At 35.2% G+C, this 13,895-nt stretch overlaps 1 protein-coding gene across 1 annotated transcript in view; it reads left to right on the forward strand.

The window, feature by feature from the left end:
* The window catches only part of PDIA6 (protein disulfide isomerase family A member 6), a 34,420-nt gene that overhangs the window by 3,009 nt on the left and 17,516 nt on the right, over positions 1-13,895 (forward strand). The window contains exons 2-7 of the mRNA XM_007476137.3: positions 4,467-4,608; positions 6,733-6,790; positions 9,134-9,260; positions 12,213-12,310; positions 13,193-13,323; positions 13,725-13,839. Coding sequence (XP_007476199.1) covers positions 4,467-4,608; positions 6,733-6,790; positions 9,134-9,260; positions 12,213-12,310; positions 13,193-13,323; positions 13,725-13,839 — 671 coding nt within the window. The remainder of the gene's footprint in view (positions 1-4,466; positions 4,609-6,732; positions 6,791-9,133; positions 9,261-12,212; positions 12,311-13,192; positions 13,324-13,724; positions 13,840-13,895) is intronic.

Raw genomic sequence — 13,895 nt, forward strand, 5'->3', positions numbered from 1 at the left:
CTTTTGAGAAACAGCAAAATACATTCTCTTCCTCCTCTACACTAGTGTATACTTTTTGCCCTCCATTCTCTTGCCCCTCATAAAACCCTCAAACCAGAACCGTCTACCCCCAAATCCTCTTTTTCTTACTAATTTTCTTTGAAGACATTAAGACTGAAAAAATACTTTTTTCTCCTTTCTTCTACCCTCCTCCCATTGTGCCAACACTGCATCCATCCTACTACCAGTTCCAGTTTCTTGGGTAAATTTACATTTTGGTCTTCTCATCAGAAGTGATTGGCTGGCCTCAAATACTTCCTAGCTGTGAGACCATGGGCAAGTCACTTGAATCCATTGCCTATCACTTTTCTGCCTTGGAACCTATACCCATTAAGGGTTTAAAAGAAAAGAAGTGATTGGACATCCCCTATTCCATTAAAGATCCACTGTTTTCACTGTAGGATTATACTTACCTTTGCAGGGTAAATTATTCTTGATTGTAAACTTATAATTTGTCCTGGAGTACTCTTAAGATCTCTATGATTTTGATGGTTTAAGACTTGAACTGTTTTTGGAGGCTTCTGCAGTACTTTTTCTTTGATGTGGGAACTCTTGATTTTGGCTATGGTATTTCTGGTACTTTGCCATTTGTATGAGATGATCTTTCTTCACTTTACCCTTTGGTTCTAATAGATTTGTGTAGTTTTTATTTATGACTTCTTGAAAATAAACTTTTTGTCATTGTTTTAAGAGATTCTTAAATTATTTTAATTTAATGATTATAAAATTATTAGTGGTCTTTGATATCATGTACCTCCCAGGGAATTGGGAGCAGCTAGGTGGCACAGTGTATTGAGAGCCAAGTTTAGAGACAAGAGATCCTGGGTTCAGATTTGGCCTGCCATAGTTTCCAGCTGTGGGACTCTGAGCAAGTCACTTGACTTCCATTGCCATTGTCTAGTCCTTACCTCTCAATGCCTTGGAACCAATATATAATGTTAATTATAAGAAAGGGTAAGGGTTAAAAAAAAATGTAAGGAACCTCATTTGAAAGAGGAATCAGCAAAATGCCATCTAGCTACTAAAACAGCTGCTTTCCTGAAGTTATATCCATTAGTATTATCTTTGAATAGAAAAGCTAGACTACAAAGCACCTTCAAATGGACAGTATATATTATAGAAATTTACTCCTAATGATAGGTGTCATAGAGAGGCCCTCAGTTTTCTGTCCCCCTGCTTAAGCCTAGAGACTGAGTGGGATATGTCACTATGGCCTCTAATCCACAGAGGAAATGATTAAGCTTATGTCTAGCTTGAAAATAGAACAGAAGGCCAAAGAAGTTTTTATATAAAGCAGATCTTGCTTTGAGAGGTATATTTATCTCGGGAGCTTAATATATTTCAAGGGTGGTTTGAGAGGGAGCAACTCTGTTTAAGCTAATGCTGAGATGGCGTTAAGAAAATCTGTTCTTGATTATTGACTTAAAAATCAGAATTCTACAGTATGCTTTGTTCTAGATGAAATATAAATGCTAGATGCAAGCCCTTGGGAAGCATTCTAGTTGGGAGAAGGTTCAAAGATGATAGTATTGTGCAAGTTTATTGGAGAGATGAAACACAGGTTTCATGAAGAAAAAGACATTTGAGGTGAACTTCAAGAGGATGTCTTTATTAAGGAAATAGGGCCCTATTAACATTATCTTTCCTATACCATACCTCTATAGCTTTACCTATTGTCTACTTCTATATTGAAGAAAGCTCCTGAGGCTCTCAATCCATCTCCAGGAATTTTTCCTGTTGATCATCTGTCATTCATCTTATGTCTACCAGCTCTTTCCTGCTACCTACATGGTCCCATTTACTTGATCCCTATCCTTTAAAAACCTTCAGCTGGGGCAGCTCTGTGGCTCAGTGAATAAAGAGCCAGGTCCAGAGATGGGAGGTCCTGGGTTCAAATATGAACTCAGATACTTCCTAGCTGTGTGACCCCAGGTAAGTCACTTAACCTCAATTGGGGGCAGCTCTATGACTCAGTGAATAGAGAGCCATGTCCAGAGATGGGAGGTCTTAGGTTCAAATTAGCCTCAGACACTTCCCAGCTGTGTGACCCTGGGCAAGTCACTTAACCCCCATTGCCTAGCCCTTACCACTCTTCTGCCTTGGAGCCAATACACAGTATTGACTCCAAGACGGAAGGTAAGGGTTTAGAAAAATAAAAAATAAAAATCTTCAGCTGACATACTCCCTTCAAGTTGTCCTACATATTTCCCTTTGACTTCTAAAAATCATAGAATTATTAGTTCTCTTAATCTCTATTTCCTTATTGCCTATTCAACTCCTATCAATCTAACTTCTGGTCCCACTACTCTAAAATGATCTTTTAATTTGATCTTATGACCTTTTAAAAAACCCTCAGCCCTCTTTGACTTCTGGAGTTTTTAATACTATTGACTAACGCTTTCTGGACATTTTTCTTTGGTTTTCTTTCTCTTTGACTGTTTCTTCAATCCTCCATTGTTAGTTTACCCCCCATCTCCTGCCCTCTTAAGATAAGTGTTTCCTAGGTCTCTGTCTTTACTTCTTCTCTCAGATAATTCCTGTGTGCATATATATGTCTCCCAAATCTACAAAACCATTGCTCATCCTTGTACTGGATTGCATCCACAGGCCATAAACTGACATCATATATTTCTTCTAAGATATCCTGTGGGCATTTCTGCCTCAAGATGTCAGAAACAGAATGCCTCTTCCTCATACCTAAAATCACCCTTCTTCTAAGCTCTTTCCTGTTTCTGTTGGGAGTATCATCATTGTTCTGGTCACCTATATTCATACTTTTTAAGAATTGTCCTTTATTCATTTTTCTCCCTCACATCTAATCTCTGAGTATCACATTGCCAAATCTTGTTGGTTGTACCACCACAACATATCTCTCATCTGCATTGGTTTCCCTTAATTCTCCTAGCTACCACCACAGTTCTGATTTTCATCATCATTGGCCTTTACCACTAAAATACCTTACTAGCCTACCTGCCTTCTAGTATATTCCCTTCAGTCCATCTTTTGCAGACCCTATAATACTTCTAGTAAAAATGTCACTTCTCTTGTTCAAAATCTCCCTTATCATCCACTACCCACCCTCCTTTGCTTTCAGGATAAAATACTGCCTCACTCACTCTTAACATTTAAGACTCAAAATTAATCTAATATCTGGGGCACCCTCCACCTTTCCAGACATATTTTATACTACTACCTATCTCTTGTTATATATTCCAGTCATTCTGGAAAATTGGCTATTATTCTAATTTCACATTCATCCATTCATTCTCAGTCCATTGCCACCTCATGTCTGTTCAGAATTCTTATCTTCAACTCAGCTGCTGCTTCCTAGATCAAAGCTTTTCTTTATTTCTCTGGCACTGTCCCCGACCCCCACCCCCCCACTTCACCCTACCCCAGGTTTTTCAGTGTTTTCTTTAGACTCATTTGTTTTTGTAGTATACTTGTGTAAATTCCTAAGAAGACAGAGAAACTTGACAGCTTTATATCACAAACATTTATATGTTTGTTGAGAGAGCTGGAAAGGAGGACATTATAAGCATAAAGAATGAGCCTGATCAGAGGAATGGAAGTCTCTTGGTAGATAGAGAGCACTTTTAGTGAGATTGACCAAAGTTCAAATTTGTCCTCAAACACTTACTAGATGTTCCTTAACATTTATTAGACAAGTTCCTTAACTCTGCCCAATATCTCGTCTGTAAAATGGGGATAAGTAATAGCATCTACCTCCCAGAATTGTTGTAAGGATAAAAATGAGATAATTTGTAAAGCCTTTTGCAAACCTTAAAAGATTTATATAATGCTAACTATTGTTATTATTGTTATTACCTTTATTGTTACACTTTTTCCTTCCCATGTAAATATTATTTCCATTTGTACCATTCATTTTCTCACACTAAAGACTATCATGTAATGGAAAAGCAGAGAAACAGGCAGGAGTCAGAAAACCTAGATTTTTATCTTGACTTTTCCATTTACTAGTTGAGTGTCAGCCTTTTGGAGCCTTGATTTTCTCATCTTATTTTACAAGGACAGTATGAGGATCAAATGATATAACATATAAAAACATTTTAAATTATTCAGCTGTTTATACAGAAGAAAATGGTGTATAAAGAAGCCTTGGCTTCTGAATATATATAGTCTAAAAGAACTTGGAAACTAGTTATTTAGTACCCAAGTCTTTTGCCACAGAGATAAATGGTGGCATGGCAAGGTCTTCAAGAACCCACTTTGCCTATAATGTAGCTATAAAATTTATTGCCATTTGTGGTTTTTAATTCATGATGAAAACTCATTGCAGGGTTTTCTAAAAATAAGTGGGCAGGGGTCTTCTACTTGTATGGAGCTAACACTGGGGAGAGGGGAAGGTGGGAAGCTGGACTAATTCCTCTTCACCTTTTTGATTATTCTATTTGTTTTTGTTCTAGGATTGATAAGCTGTGCCTTCTTTCTGGGTGTAAATGGTTTATATTCCTCTAGTGATGATGTGATAGAATTGACTCCTTCCAGTTTCAACCGTGAAGTTATTCAGAGTAACAGTTTGTGGCTCATAGAATTCTATGCTCCATGGTAAGTGTTCATGTTGTACTTGTAAACACTGTGCCATCAAAGTATTGCTATAAACAATAATGAGAAAATTGAAGTTGGGTTATTTAGTTGTTTACCAAAGGAAAGGCTAATGGAAGATAATTGGGGAACTGAGTAAAGTAGTAATATGGTTATAAATATATAAATGATAGTGGAGAGTGGTCCAAAGAAAAATCTTACTCAACTTTAAATACGATATGATTGGTATACGTTTAAAATAAGTGGGACTCAAGATTTTTATCCTAGATAAAATGTAATTTATTCAAAACAAAGAATACCATATGTGAAAACATTTAATTAAAAACTTGTCCTCAGCAGTATAGTAGATAGAAAACTAGCTTCAGAGTTAGGAAAATCTGGATTAAAATTCCACTTCTAATAGGCAAATCATTTAACCTCTCAATGTCCCCAGGTAATTCTCTAAACTGGGGATAGCTACAGGTCTACAGTAGTGGGTATTTGCTTCTCAAGGAGTGCTCTGCATTTATGAAATCACAAGTCTAGGTGAAAAAAAGGCTCGTGCATTTAAAAGTAAAATGAAATCTCAAGTTTTTAATATTTATCAATGGACACATTAAAATTACTTTTTTAATTACCTCTTAAATTTAGTTATATGATTAAAATTTGTAATTGTTATAAACTTAATCTAATATATAAATATAATATGAATAATAATTTAAAATTTGATAGGGTAGATATTATAGATATTTTAGGATTAATTTGTTCATTGGTCTTAGGTATTAAAATCTTAGGCTATAGATGCAATCAATAGTTATTAAATAAAAGTAGAAATACTCTAATGCAAAGAGATTCTATTCATTAAAATAGCATGGTTAATAGTGTAACATCTAACAAATGGGAATTGCCTTTTTGTAGAATGTGTATTATAATAAATATACTTGATATTAAAACTATGTAGTAGTAATAGAGTAATTGAGAAAGGGTTGTTATTGTCCAGTGCAGCATATGAAATATTGTTAATACTGAACCATAGGGAGGCTCTGATTTCACCTTTAAAGAAACTAGGAATTCCCTCCACAGAGTTATTTATGACTATACCAAAGTCTTAGTACTTGAAACAAATAGAAGTGAAGGGTTTTGCCCATAATCAAATAGCTGTCAAGAGTTTTCGAAGTGGGATTTGAACAGAAATCCTAGCCTTTGAGCCTAAGAATAGACACTCAGCCAAGCTGCCTTTGGAGTACTGTTGTTAAGACAATTTACCATTTCATTGACAAAATGCATGTTAATAGAGATTAGAGTAACAATATCAAATTTAAAAGTTTTGCTATTTACACATTCTGAATATTCTAATACAATATCTTGATGTACATAGCTGACATACTGACGGCTAGAGATATTATGATCCTGTTTGGGTAGATATTTACATAATTCAAATATAGTTTCGTAAATCCCTTAATGTGACTAAATTTACATAGTGATTTTGTTTGTAAATAAGTCAAAGCCTCATCCCAGGATATTTTGGGGTACTTTGGATTTTAGATTAGTATTGTACTCAGTGCCCATCAATAAAGTATAACCTTGTTTGTCTGGGTCAGTGATTGCAAATTACTAAAAGATTGGGATTGAAGAATACAAGTGATTCAAAATACATTATACCATGTTTCTTGGGTGAGATATGATTTTAAATTTATAACAAAATCATTACTCTTGTTAACAGATAAATATTCCATATGGTTTTTATTTTAAATATGATTTGACTAATAAATTAATTTTTAAAGGTTTAATCCTAACTCCCCACCCACATAAAAGCTACCAGTTGAAGAATACTAACCTGGGATATATGGAATTTCAGCTCTGCTATTCATTAACTGTGACCTTTCAAATCATTTTACTTCCTCGGGTCTCAGTTTTCTTATGGATAAGATGAGGACTCTCTAAGGCCTCAAAATCATATTTTTAGTTCTTTTAATTCTTATTCAAGGCATTTAGACAGAATTCAGCATCATTCTTATTGAAGCAATGATAATTTCTAAAAGTCTTAATTTTTTTCTGTGATTATAAGTAGAGAAAAAGTAATTTTAATCATCAATTCTTGGTTTTCCTACCCCTCTTCTACTCTACCTCCCCTCATCCTCCATGAAGGTGTGGTCATTGCCAAAGGTTAGCACCAGAATGGAAGAAAGCAGCAACAGCATTAAAAGTAAGTTTCAACCATTCCCAAAGGTGTCTCAGAAAATACTTTCTGTACTTTTCCATTCAGATAATCAGATTAAATGCATTTAATCTGAAGGAAACTTTGCAATAACTATGTGATTGGTTTATATAGTACAGTTTGAATTTATTGAAATGTCAAGCCTATGTTGAATACTTAAGAATTCAGTGTTTGCTATTCTGTCTTTATCATTGATTTATCCCTCATTTCCTTTTTCCTTTCTTTCCTAAATTTGGTTCTCAGTGCCTGTCACTTAGACTTCTGGAGTAGTTTCCTAACCAATCTCTCTAGTCTCTCTTCTGTTTCAATTAAATATCTAAATATTAAGTTCAACTAGTGTCAATTAATACTCTAGTAATCCCATTCATCCATTAGATTACTGCTAAAATTTTCATCCTAGCACAGAAATTGAATAAATGCTTTTGGTGCTTCCCCATTGTTTGTAGGCTTAAAAAGGGGGACTCCTTAACATAGCATTCAAGGCCTGACTTGGTGTGACCTCAGCCACTTCTGCAGCTTTATTTCATACTACTCCCTTTCGTGTTATGTTCCCTTATCTTTTAGGTAAGCTGAATATTAGCTTTTCCCTGAATCTGTGTTTTCTTCCAGCTTCGTGCATTGGTGCTCATTATCCCCCATCCCTAAATATTCCCTATACCTCTCTACACCTGTTAAAATACCTTTTTTCCTTGCAGGGTAGGCACAGATACCACCTATTCCATGGAATTAAACTTTTCTTGATCCTTCCCTCAAGTGCCTTCTTGCCCATCTGTGCCCTCTCATGTCATTATTATATTCTCATTTGATTTTGTGGGGGGGTAGAAATAGATTTAGTCAGATGACCTAGTTAGTATCCTGGCTTTGATAGTTCCTAACTGTAACTTTGGGCAGATAACTTTCTTTAATCCAAGGATATGTGGCATTGTACCTTTCATATAGTGTGTACTTAAGTTTATTTAACTGAATTGAATTGTTTGAATTGTAGAATCTCCTATAGCTACTTTTATTTAGCTTCACTAGTAGTGAACAGGGCATTCAGGGACAATTTGATGTGAGGACTTGCTGAGGCCTTTTCTGAGCTGCTTTCCTCCTTTGGTATCTACCTGCTTCCTAAGGCTCTCACTTGTGATTCCAAGAAGCTGTAGTATGCATAATGGCCACAACCTGGTTAAAGCATCTTGGCAGGTGAGCTTAAACCAGGTTGAAAATAATCAAGAGGCCTCAAACTCCTCATCATTGAGTGAGGGGGGGATGTCTACCCCAGGCATGTGAAGACTTCCCTTATCAGAAAAAGTGAATGAGAAAATTTTGTTCCAATAGCCATGAAAAGCTGCAGAAGCAGGCCTTATTACTTATTACTTAGAGCTTGGTTAGACATTGAAGAAGTCATCCACTACATCCTGGATGTCTTCTGACTTTTGTCTTACCACTGGACTTAAGTGACTGGGAGAGAGAGTGAGGCTGATAGCTTAGCTTCACCTAAATCCAATTTATGCTCAAGTCAAAAGATAGCACCCAGTGGTGTCATTTTGTCCTCTTTGAGTATGAAGGACAACCACCACCAAGTGGAAAATTGGAGAAATTAAGATAAAATAATTCCATCTTTTCCTCTGTGGATCTGCTTATGGTTCCCACTTCTGTTAAGTCTGCTATTCCATTTTTGGCTCCCTCATTTACTCTGGTGCTGAGACTCCTTTTTTGATCTTCCTATTCCTCACTCATGGATTTTCCACCATTCCTGATTCTGTTTTATGCTAGAAATGGTACTGATGAACCAGATATCCAAATGGGTAGGGAATGTTATACTGTAAAGTAACTGGGATACACACAGTCAAGTGCATAGCCTTTATGATTCTGAGAAATTTAATGAGCACCTGCATTTGTCATTTGACCAGACAAAAAAATATTAATGTGGGCATTAAATTTTTTTTTTCAGGAGTACATACCTTCTGTATTAGAATCAATACTACTAAGTATCAGTTCCAAGGCAGAAGGGCGGTTGGTAAGGGTTTGGCAATTGGGGTTAAATGACTTGTCAAGTGTCACACAGCTAGGAAAGTGTCTAAAAATATCTGCATCCAAACCCAGGACCTTCTGTAGTCGCCCCAGTGTTATTATATTTTAGAACTCTGATATCACAGCTTGTTTTAAAAGGAGGGTTTTTTGTTTTTTTTTAATGAAAGCAGTTGTGAAATTTATATGGAAAGTACTCAGTTTTGAGCAAGATAGTGAAATCATGCTTTTGAATGTTCTAGGAAATCTAGAAAAAAAAGCAAGTCTTTATGTTTGTGAAGTATGAGTACAAAATAATATTTACTTGAATTTCAACAGGATATAGTGAAAGTTGGTGCAGTTGATGCAGATAAACATCAGTCCTTAGGTGGACAGTATGGAGTCCAAGGATTTCCCACTATTAAGATATTTGGATCCAACAAAAATAGACCAGAAGATTACCAGGGTAAGAGTTTATTTTACTACTTCTCTTTTTCTTCTGACTTTGCTATATACTGGCATTTCTTTGTTTTAATTTAAAACAGATTTTAAATAACCATTACATTGTCACTAGAAAGTCAGTGTCCTTAGAGGGCTGAGTGCTCCTCACTTAACTTTCTTGTGTCATATCAAGTATCCAAGATGCACATGTCTACTGATTTACTGATGCCTCTCTATATAACTGCCTTATTTCTCCCCCTACTGGAAACAGGGGAAATAGCATGTATAAAAGAAGGACATTCCATTTCAAATATTTACAGAGTTTACACTCTAGACATCTACATAGACAAGTGTAACATATAGTATTGATAATGAAAACAAAGTCCATTAGAGGGCAAAGCAGGGATACATTGTAGAAATTATTAGGGAGGTAGGGGAATAGGTAGCATTTGAACTGGACTCTGAAGAATGAATAAGATTCTTGAGGAAGGGAAGGGAAGACACCCTAGGCATTAGAGAATAATTTCCAGAAGTTTTAAAACTACAAATTACCATGTTCAATGAGTATTAAGGGCCTATCTTATGCCAAGGATACAATGAGAAATTGAAACATTCCCTATGTGATACAGAATGAAATAAGCAGAACCAGGACAGCATTGTGCACAGTGACAGCAATATTGTGGCATGGATAAAATGTGATACCTATCAGCAATACAATAATGCAGGAAAATTCTGTAGTTATATAATTTTCAAAAAATATATTATATGTAATAAATTTCTATATAAGTTTTCCAAAATTATATGATCGAACTTCTCTCCCTTTCCTTGTCCCTCCTGGTGCTGTTAGGTGATTTGATCTGGGTTATACATGTATTATCATGTAAAACGTATTTCCATATTGTTCATTTTTGTAAGTGAGTAATCTTATAAAGCCAGAACCTTTTGGGGAGGGGGGGGGTAGCTGGGTAGCTCAGTGGATTGAGAGCCAGGCCTAGAGATGGGAGGTCCTAGGTTCAAATCTGGCCTCAGACACTTCCCAGCTATGTGACCCTGGGCAAGTCACTTGACCTCCATTGCCTAGCCCTTACCACTCTTCTGCCTTGGAACCAATACATAGTATTGACTCCAAGATGGGGAAGGTAAGGGTTTAGAAAAAAAAAAACAGAACCCCAAAACATAAACCCAGCTGTACAATTGAAAAATCATATGTCCTATCATTGTATTGCTGATTAAGTATTGTATTATATTGATTGTAATGCTAATCATTGTATTAGCTATGAAGTCTGTCATATTTGATTGTTTAACAATATTGTTGTTACTATATATAACATTCTCCTGGTTCTGCTTGTTTCACTCTGCATCAGTTCATATAGATCTTTCCATCTCTTTCTGAAATCATCCTGTGCATCTTTTTTTGTAGCACAATAATATTCCGTCACCATCAATATCACAATTTGTTCAACCATTCCCCAATTGATGAACATCCCTTTAATTTCCAATTCTTTGCCACCACAGAAAGAGCAGCTCTAAATATTTTAATTCAGGACAATTCTGAGGGGCATTATAACAAAGAATGCTATCCACCTCCAGAAATAGAACTGTTGGAGTCAAAAAGCAGATGAAAGCCTACAATTTTTCACATGTTTATTTTGGCATATGTTTTGCGGTTTGGGTTTTATAAGATTATTCACTTACAAAAATGAACAACATGGAAATGTTTTGCATGATAATGCACCTATAACGAAGCTTGAATTGCTTGCCAGCTCCAGGAGGGGGAGGGAAGGAAGGAGAGAAACAATTTGGATCATTAACTGTAGAAAACTTAATATGGAAATTTGTTATACTGTAATTGGCTTTTAAAAATAAAGTGATAGTGATGATAATGGAGGGGAAAGGAATGACGTAGTTGTCTACCAAATCCAAACTTGTATCTGAAACTCCAAAAACAGTTGCTATCAGCATAAAAGTAACCATTTTATCAATGCTAATAAAAATAAAACCTCTAAGGAAAAAAAAATGAAATTATCCCCAAGCTTGATCCATTTCACAAATGGCAAAGTAGTTTTCTAAATTTCAAAACTTCAAAACTTTTTATTCTGTAATTTTCAATTTCTAGTAACACTTTGGTCATTTTCTTCCTAATGTTCAGGCATTTAGCCAAATAGTCTGGGATACCTAAGTCTAGTCTCCCTTCTAAAGATCATAGAATTTAAAGCTGGAATGGACCTTTGGAGGAACCAGTAGGACTTTTATTGTGGCAACATCTATGAGGAGTTGTTTTATGTCAGATATGATGAGTAGGCTCTTTAAGGATCTGTTTATCATTGTATATTAACACTTGCATAATTTTCTAACTTTTCCCTCTAAATTAAATTACTTGTTCTATGTATTATTTGAAAAGGGTAAATATGGTAACTCTCTAGGATTGTTACAAGTTTTTTAATTCTTTATGTCTAATAGCAGGAAAAACTTTTTTTTTTAAACCCTTAACCTTCCATCTTAGAATCAATACTATGTATTGGTTCTGAGGCAGAAGAGTAGTAAGGGCTATGCAATGTCAGATTAAGTGACTTGACCAGGGCCACATAGCTAGGAAGTATCTGAGGCCAGATTTGAACTTAGAACCTAGTCTCTAGACCTAGTTCTCGATCCACTGAGCCATCTAGCTGCCCCCCAAAACCATTCTTTTAGCATTTAACTATTTTTCACTTTTAGATTGTATTTTGTCTGACTACACCTTAAAGTAGATGACATAAGGGAAATTGCACATGCTTTTGCCATCACTATTAAAACTGAACAAGTAAAAAAAAAATGAAGTCATAGCATTGAATAAGTAGAATGATTTAAAAATAGGGACTATGTATTTTTTATGTTAGAAAGCAATTTGGTGACATCAAAACAAATCAGTTTTCAGAATACCAACTTCTTTTTCTACAATGTATGAATATTCACCATTCTACATTTGTTTTCCATTTAGGTGGTAGAACTGGTGAAGCTATTATAGATGCTGCCCTTAGTTCTTTACGACAACTGGTAAAGGAACGCCTTGGTGGAAGAAGTGGTGGATATAGTTCTGTAAGACTTTCTATTTATTTTTGTTAACTTGAAACAATGTTTTATTGATACTGTTTTGTTTTTATATCAGTCATTTCCAAGACAGCCTTCTTATTTCTTCCCTCACTAAATCAATTCCTCATTCCTTGTTAGCTTTCCCTTATATCCCCACCCCCCCGCAAAAAAAATCCTACTAATTAAATGGACATTTGCATGAATAATTTTCTACCTCTTCTTTTGTTAATACTACACTTTACAAATTAAGCAGTACTACAAATTAACAATATTCTATACCCATAGCCTCCCAATTCTCTATCAGAAGGTGGGGATGTATTTCCTCACCTCCCTAGTCCAAGATCAGTCAGAATAATTACATAGTGTTGAGGGTGCCAAGTTTTAGTTTTTTTTTTTTAATATAGATTATTTGTTAGTCATTTTGCTTAATTTTTCTATTCACTTCATACAGGTCTTCCGTGTTTCTTTAAATTCCTCATTCCTCACTTCTTATGGTGAAATTATATTTCACTGCATTCAAATATCACAGTTCATCTAACCATTTTTCATCTAATCATAAATGGATATCTATTTTAAACTTTGTTTAAACTCTTCATTCCAAGAAAGTGAGAATATTGAAGCTTCAGCTTCTAGAGCATATGGAAGGATATGTGTGTATATGCAATTCTTTAAAAAGAGTATATGTGCAGTCATATTATTCCATTAAGTGTCTAATACACTGGAAAAACTGTTGGTTTTATTCATTTCACACTTGAATTGTAAAAATAAAACACTTTAAAGAAGTGTGTAATCATTTCTTAAATTTACATAAGAAATTATTATATTTGTTGCCCTAAATCTTATTCCCAAGTTATAATAACCAAGGTTTGGATGTATTTTGATTTACAGAGTCGAAATGAAGGTTCAGGCAAGAAGGATGTGATTGAACTAACAGACGACACTTTTGATAAAAATGTACTTGACAGTGATGATGTTTGGTTGGTGGAGTTTTATGCTCCTTGGTGTGGGCATTGCAAAAAGTAAGTTGGACAATTAGTTTTTACCCTCTTTTTGTTTCATGCTTATTTTAATCTACTCTTCTAGCTGAAGTCTAAAGCTTCTTACTCAAATAAATTTAGAACTATTTTGACAAAGAACTTAGTCTGTCATTAGACTTTCAAACATCTGGGGTTTATTATAGGGAGTGGTGTGTGTAGCACATAGGTATAGAATGTAGAACCTGAAGGAAAAGGAATGCATTTTTCATTTTGTGTGTCTCCTGTTTTCTTTCAGGGACCTTAGAGAATGGGGGAAGGGGGGTAGCTAAAAAGAGTCATTTCCAAGGTCTGCCTCATCTGAATTGTATTTAAAGACAGCACAAGAGTAAATATTGCTAATCACTGAGAGTGACATGTAATCTAAAGCTATTTTATTCCTATAGCTTAGAACCTGAATGGGCAGCTGCAGCCACAGAAGTAAAGGAGCAGACAAAAGGAAAAGTGAAGCTAGCTGCTGTAGATGCTACAGTAAATCAGGCATTGACTAGCCGATATGGGGTGAGTATTTTTTAAGTTTTAAGTCTGATTATAGAACCATTAAGTTTTAAGAATTA

The sequence above is a fragment of the Monodelphis domestica genome, chromosome 1 (assembly GCF_027887165.1).
Source record: "Monodelphis domestica isolate mMonDom1 chromosome 1, mMonDom1.pri, whole genome shotgun sequence".
NCBI classification, from domain to species: domain Eukaryota; kingdom Metazoa; phylum Chordata; class Mammalia; order Didelphimorphia; family Didelphidae; genus Monodelphis; species Monodelphis domestica.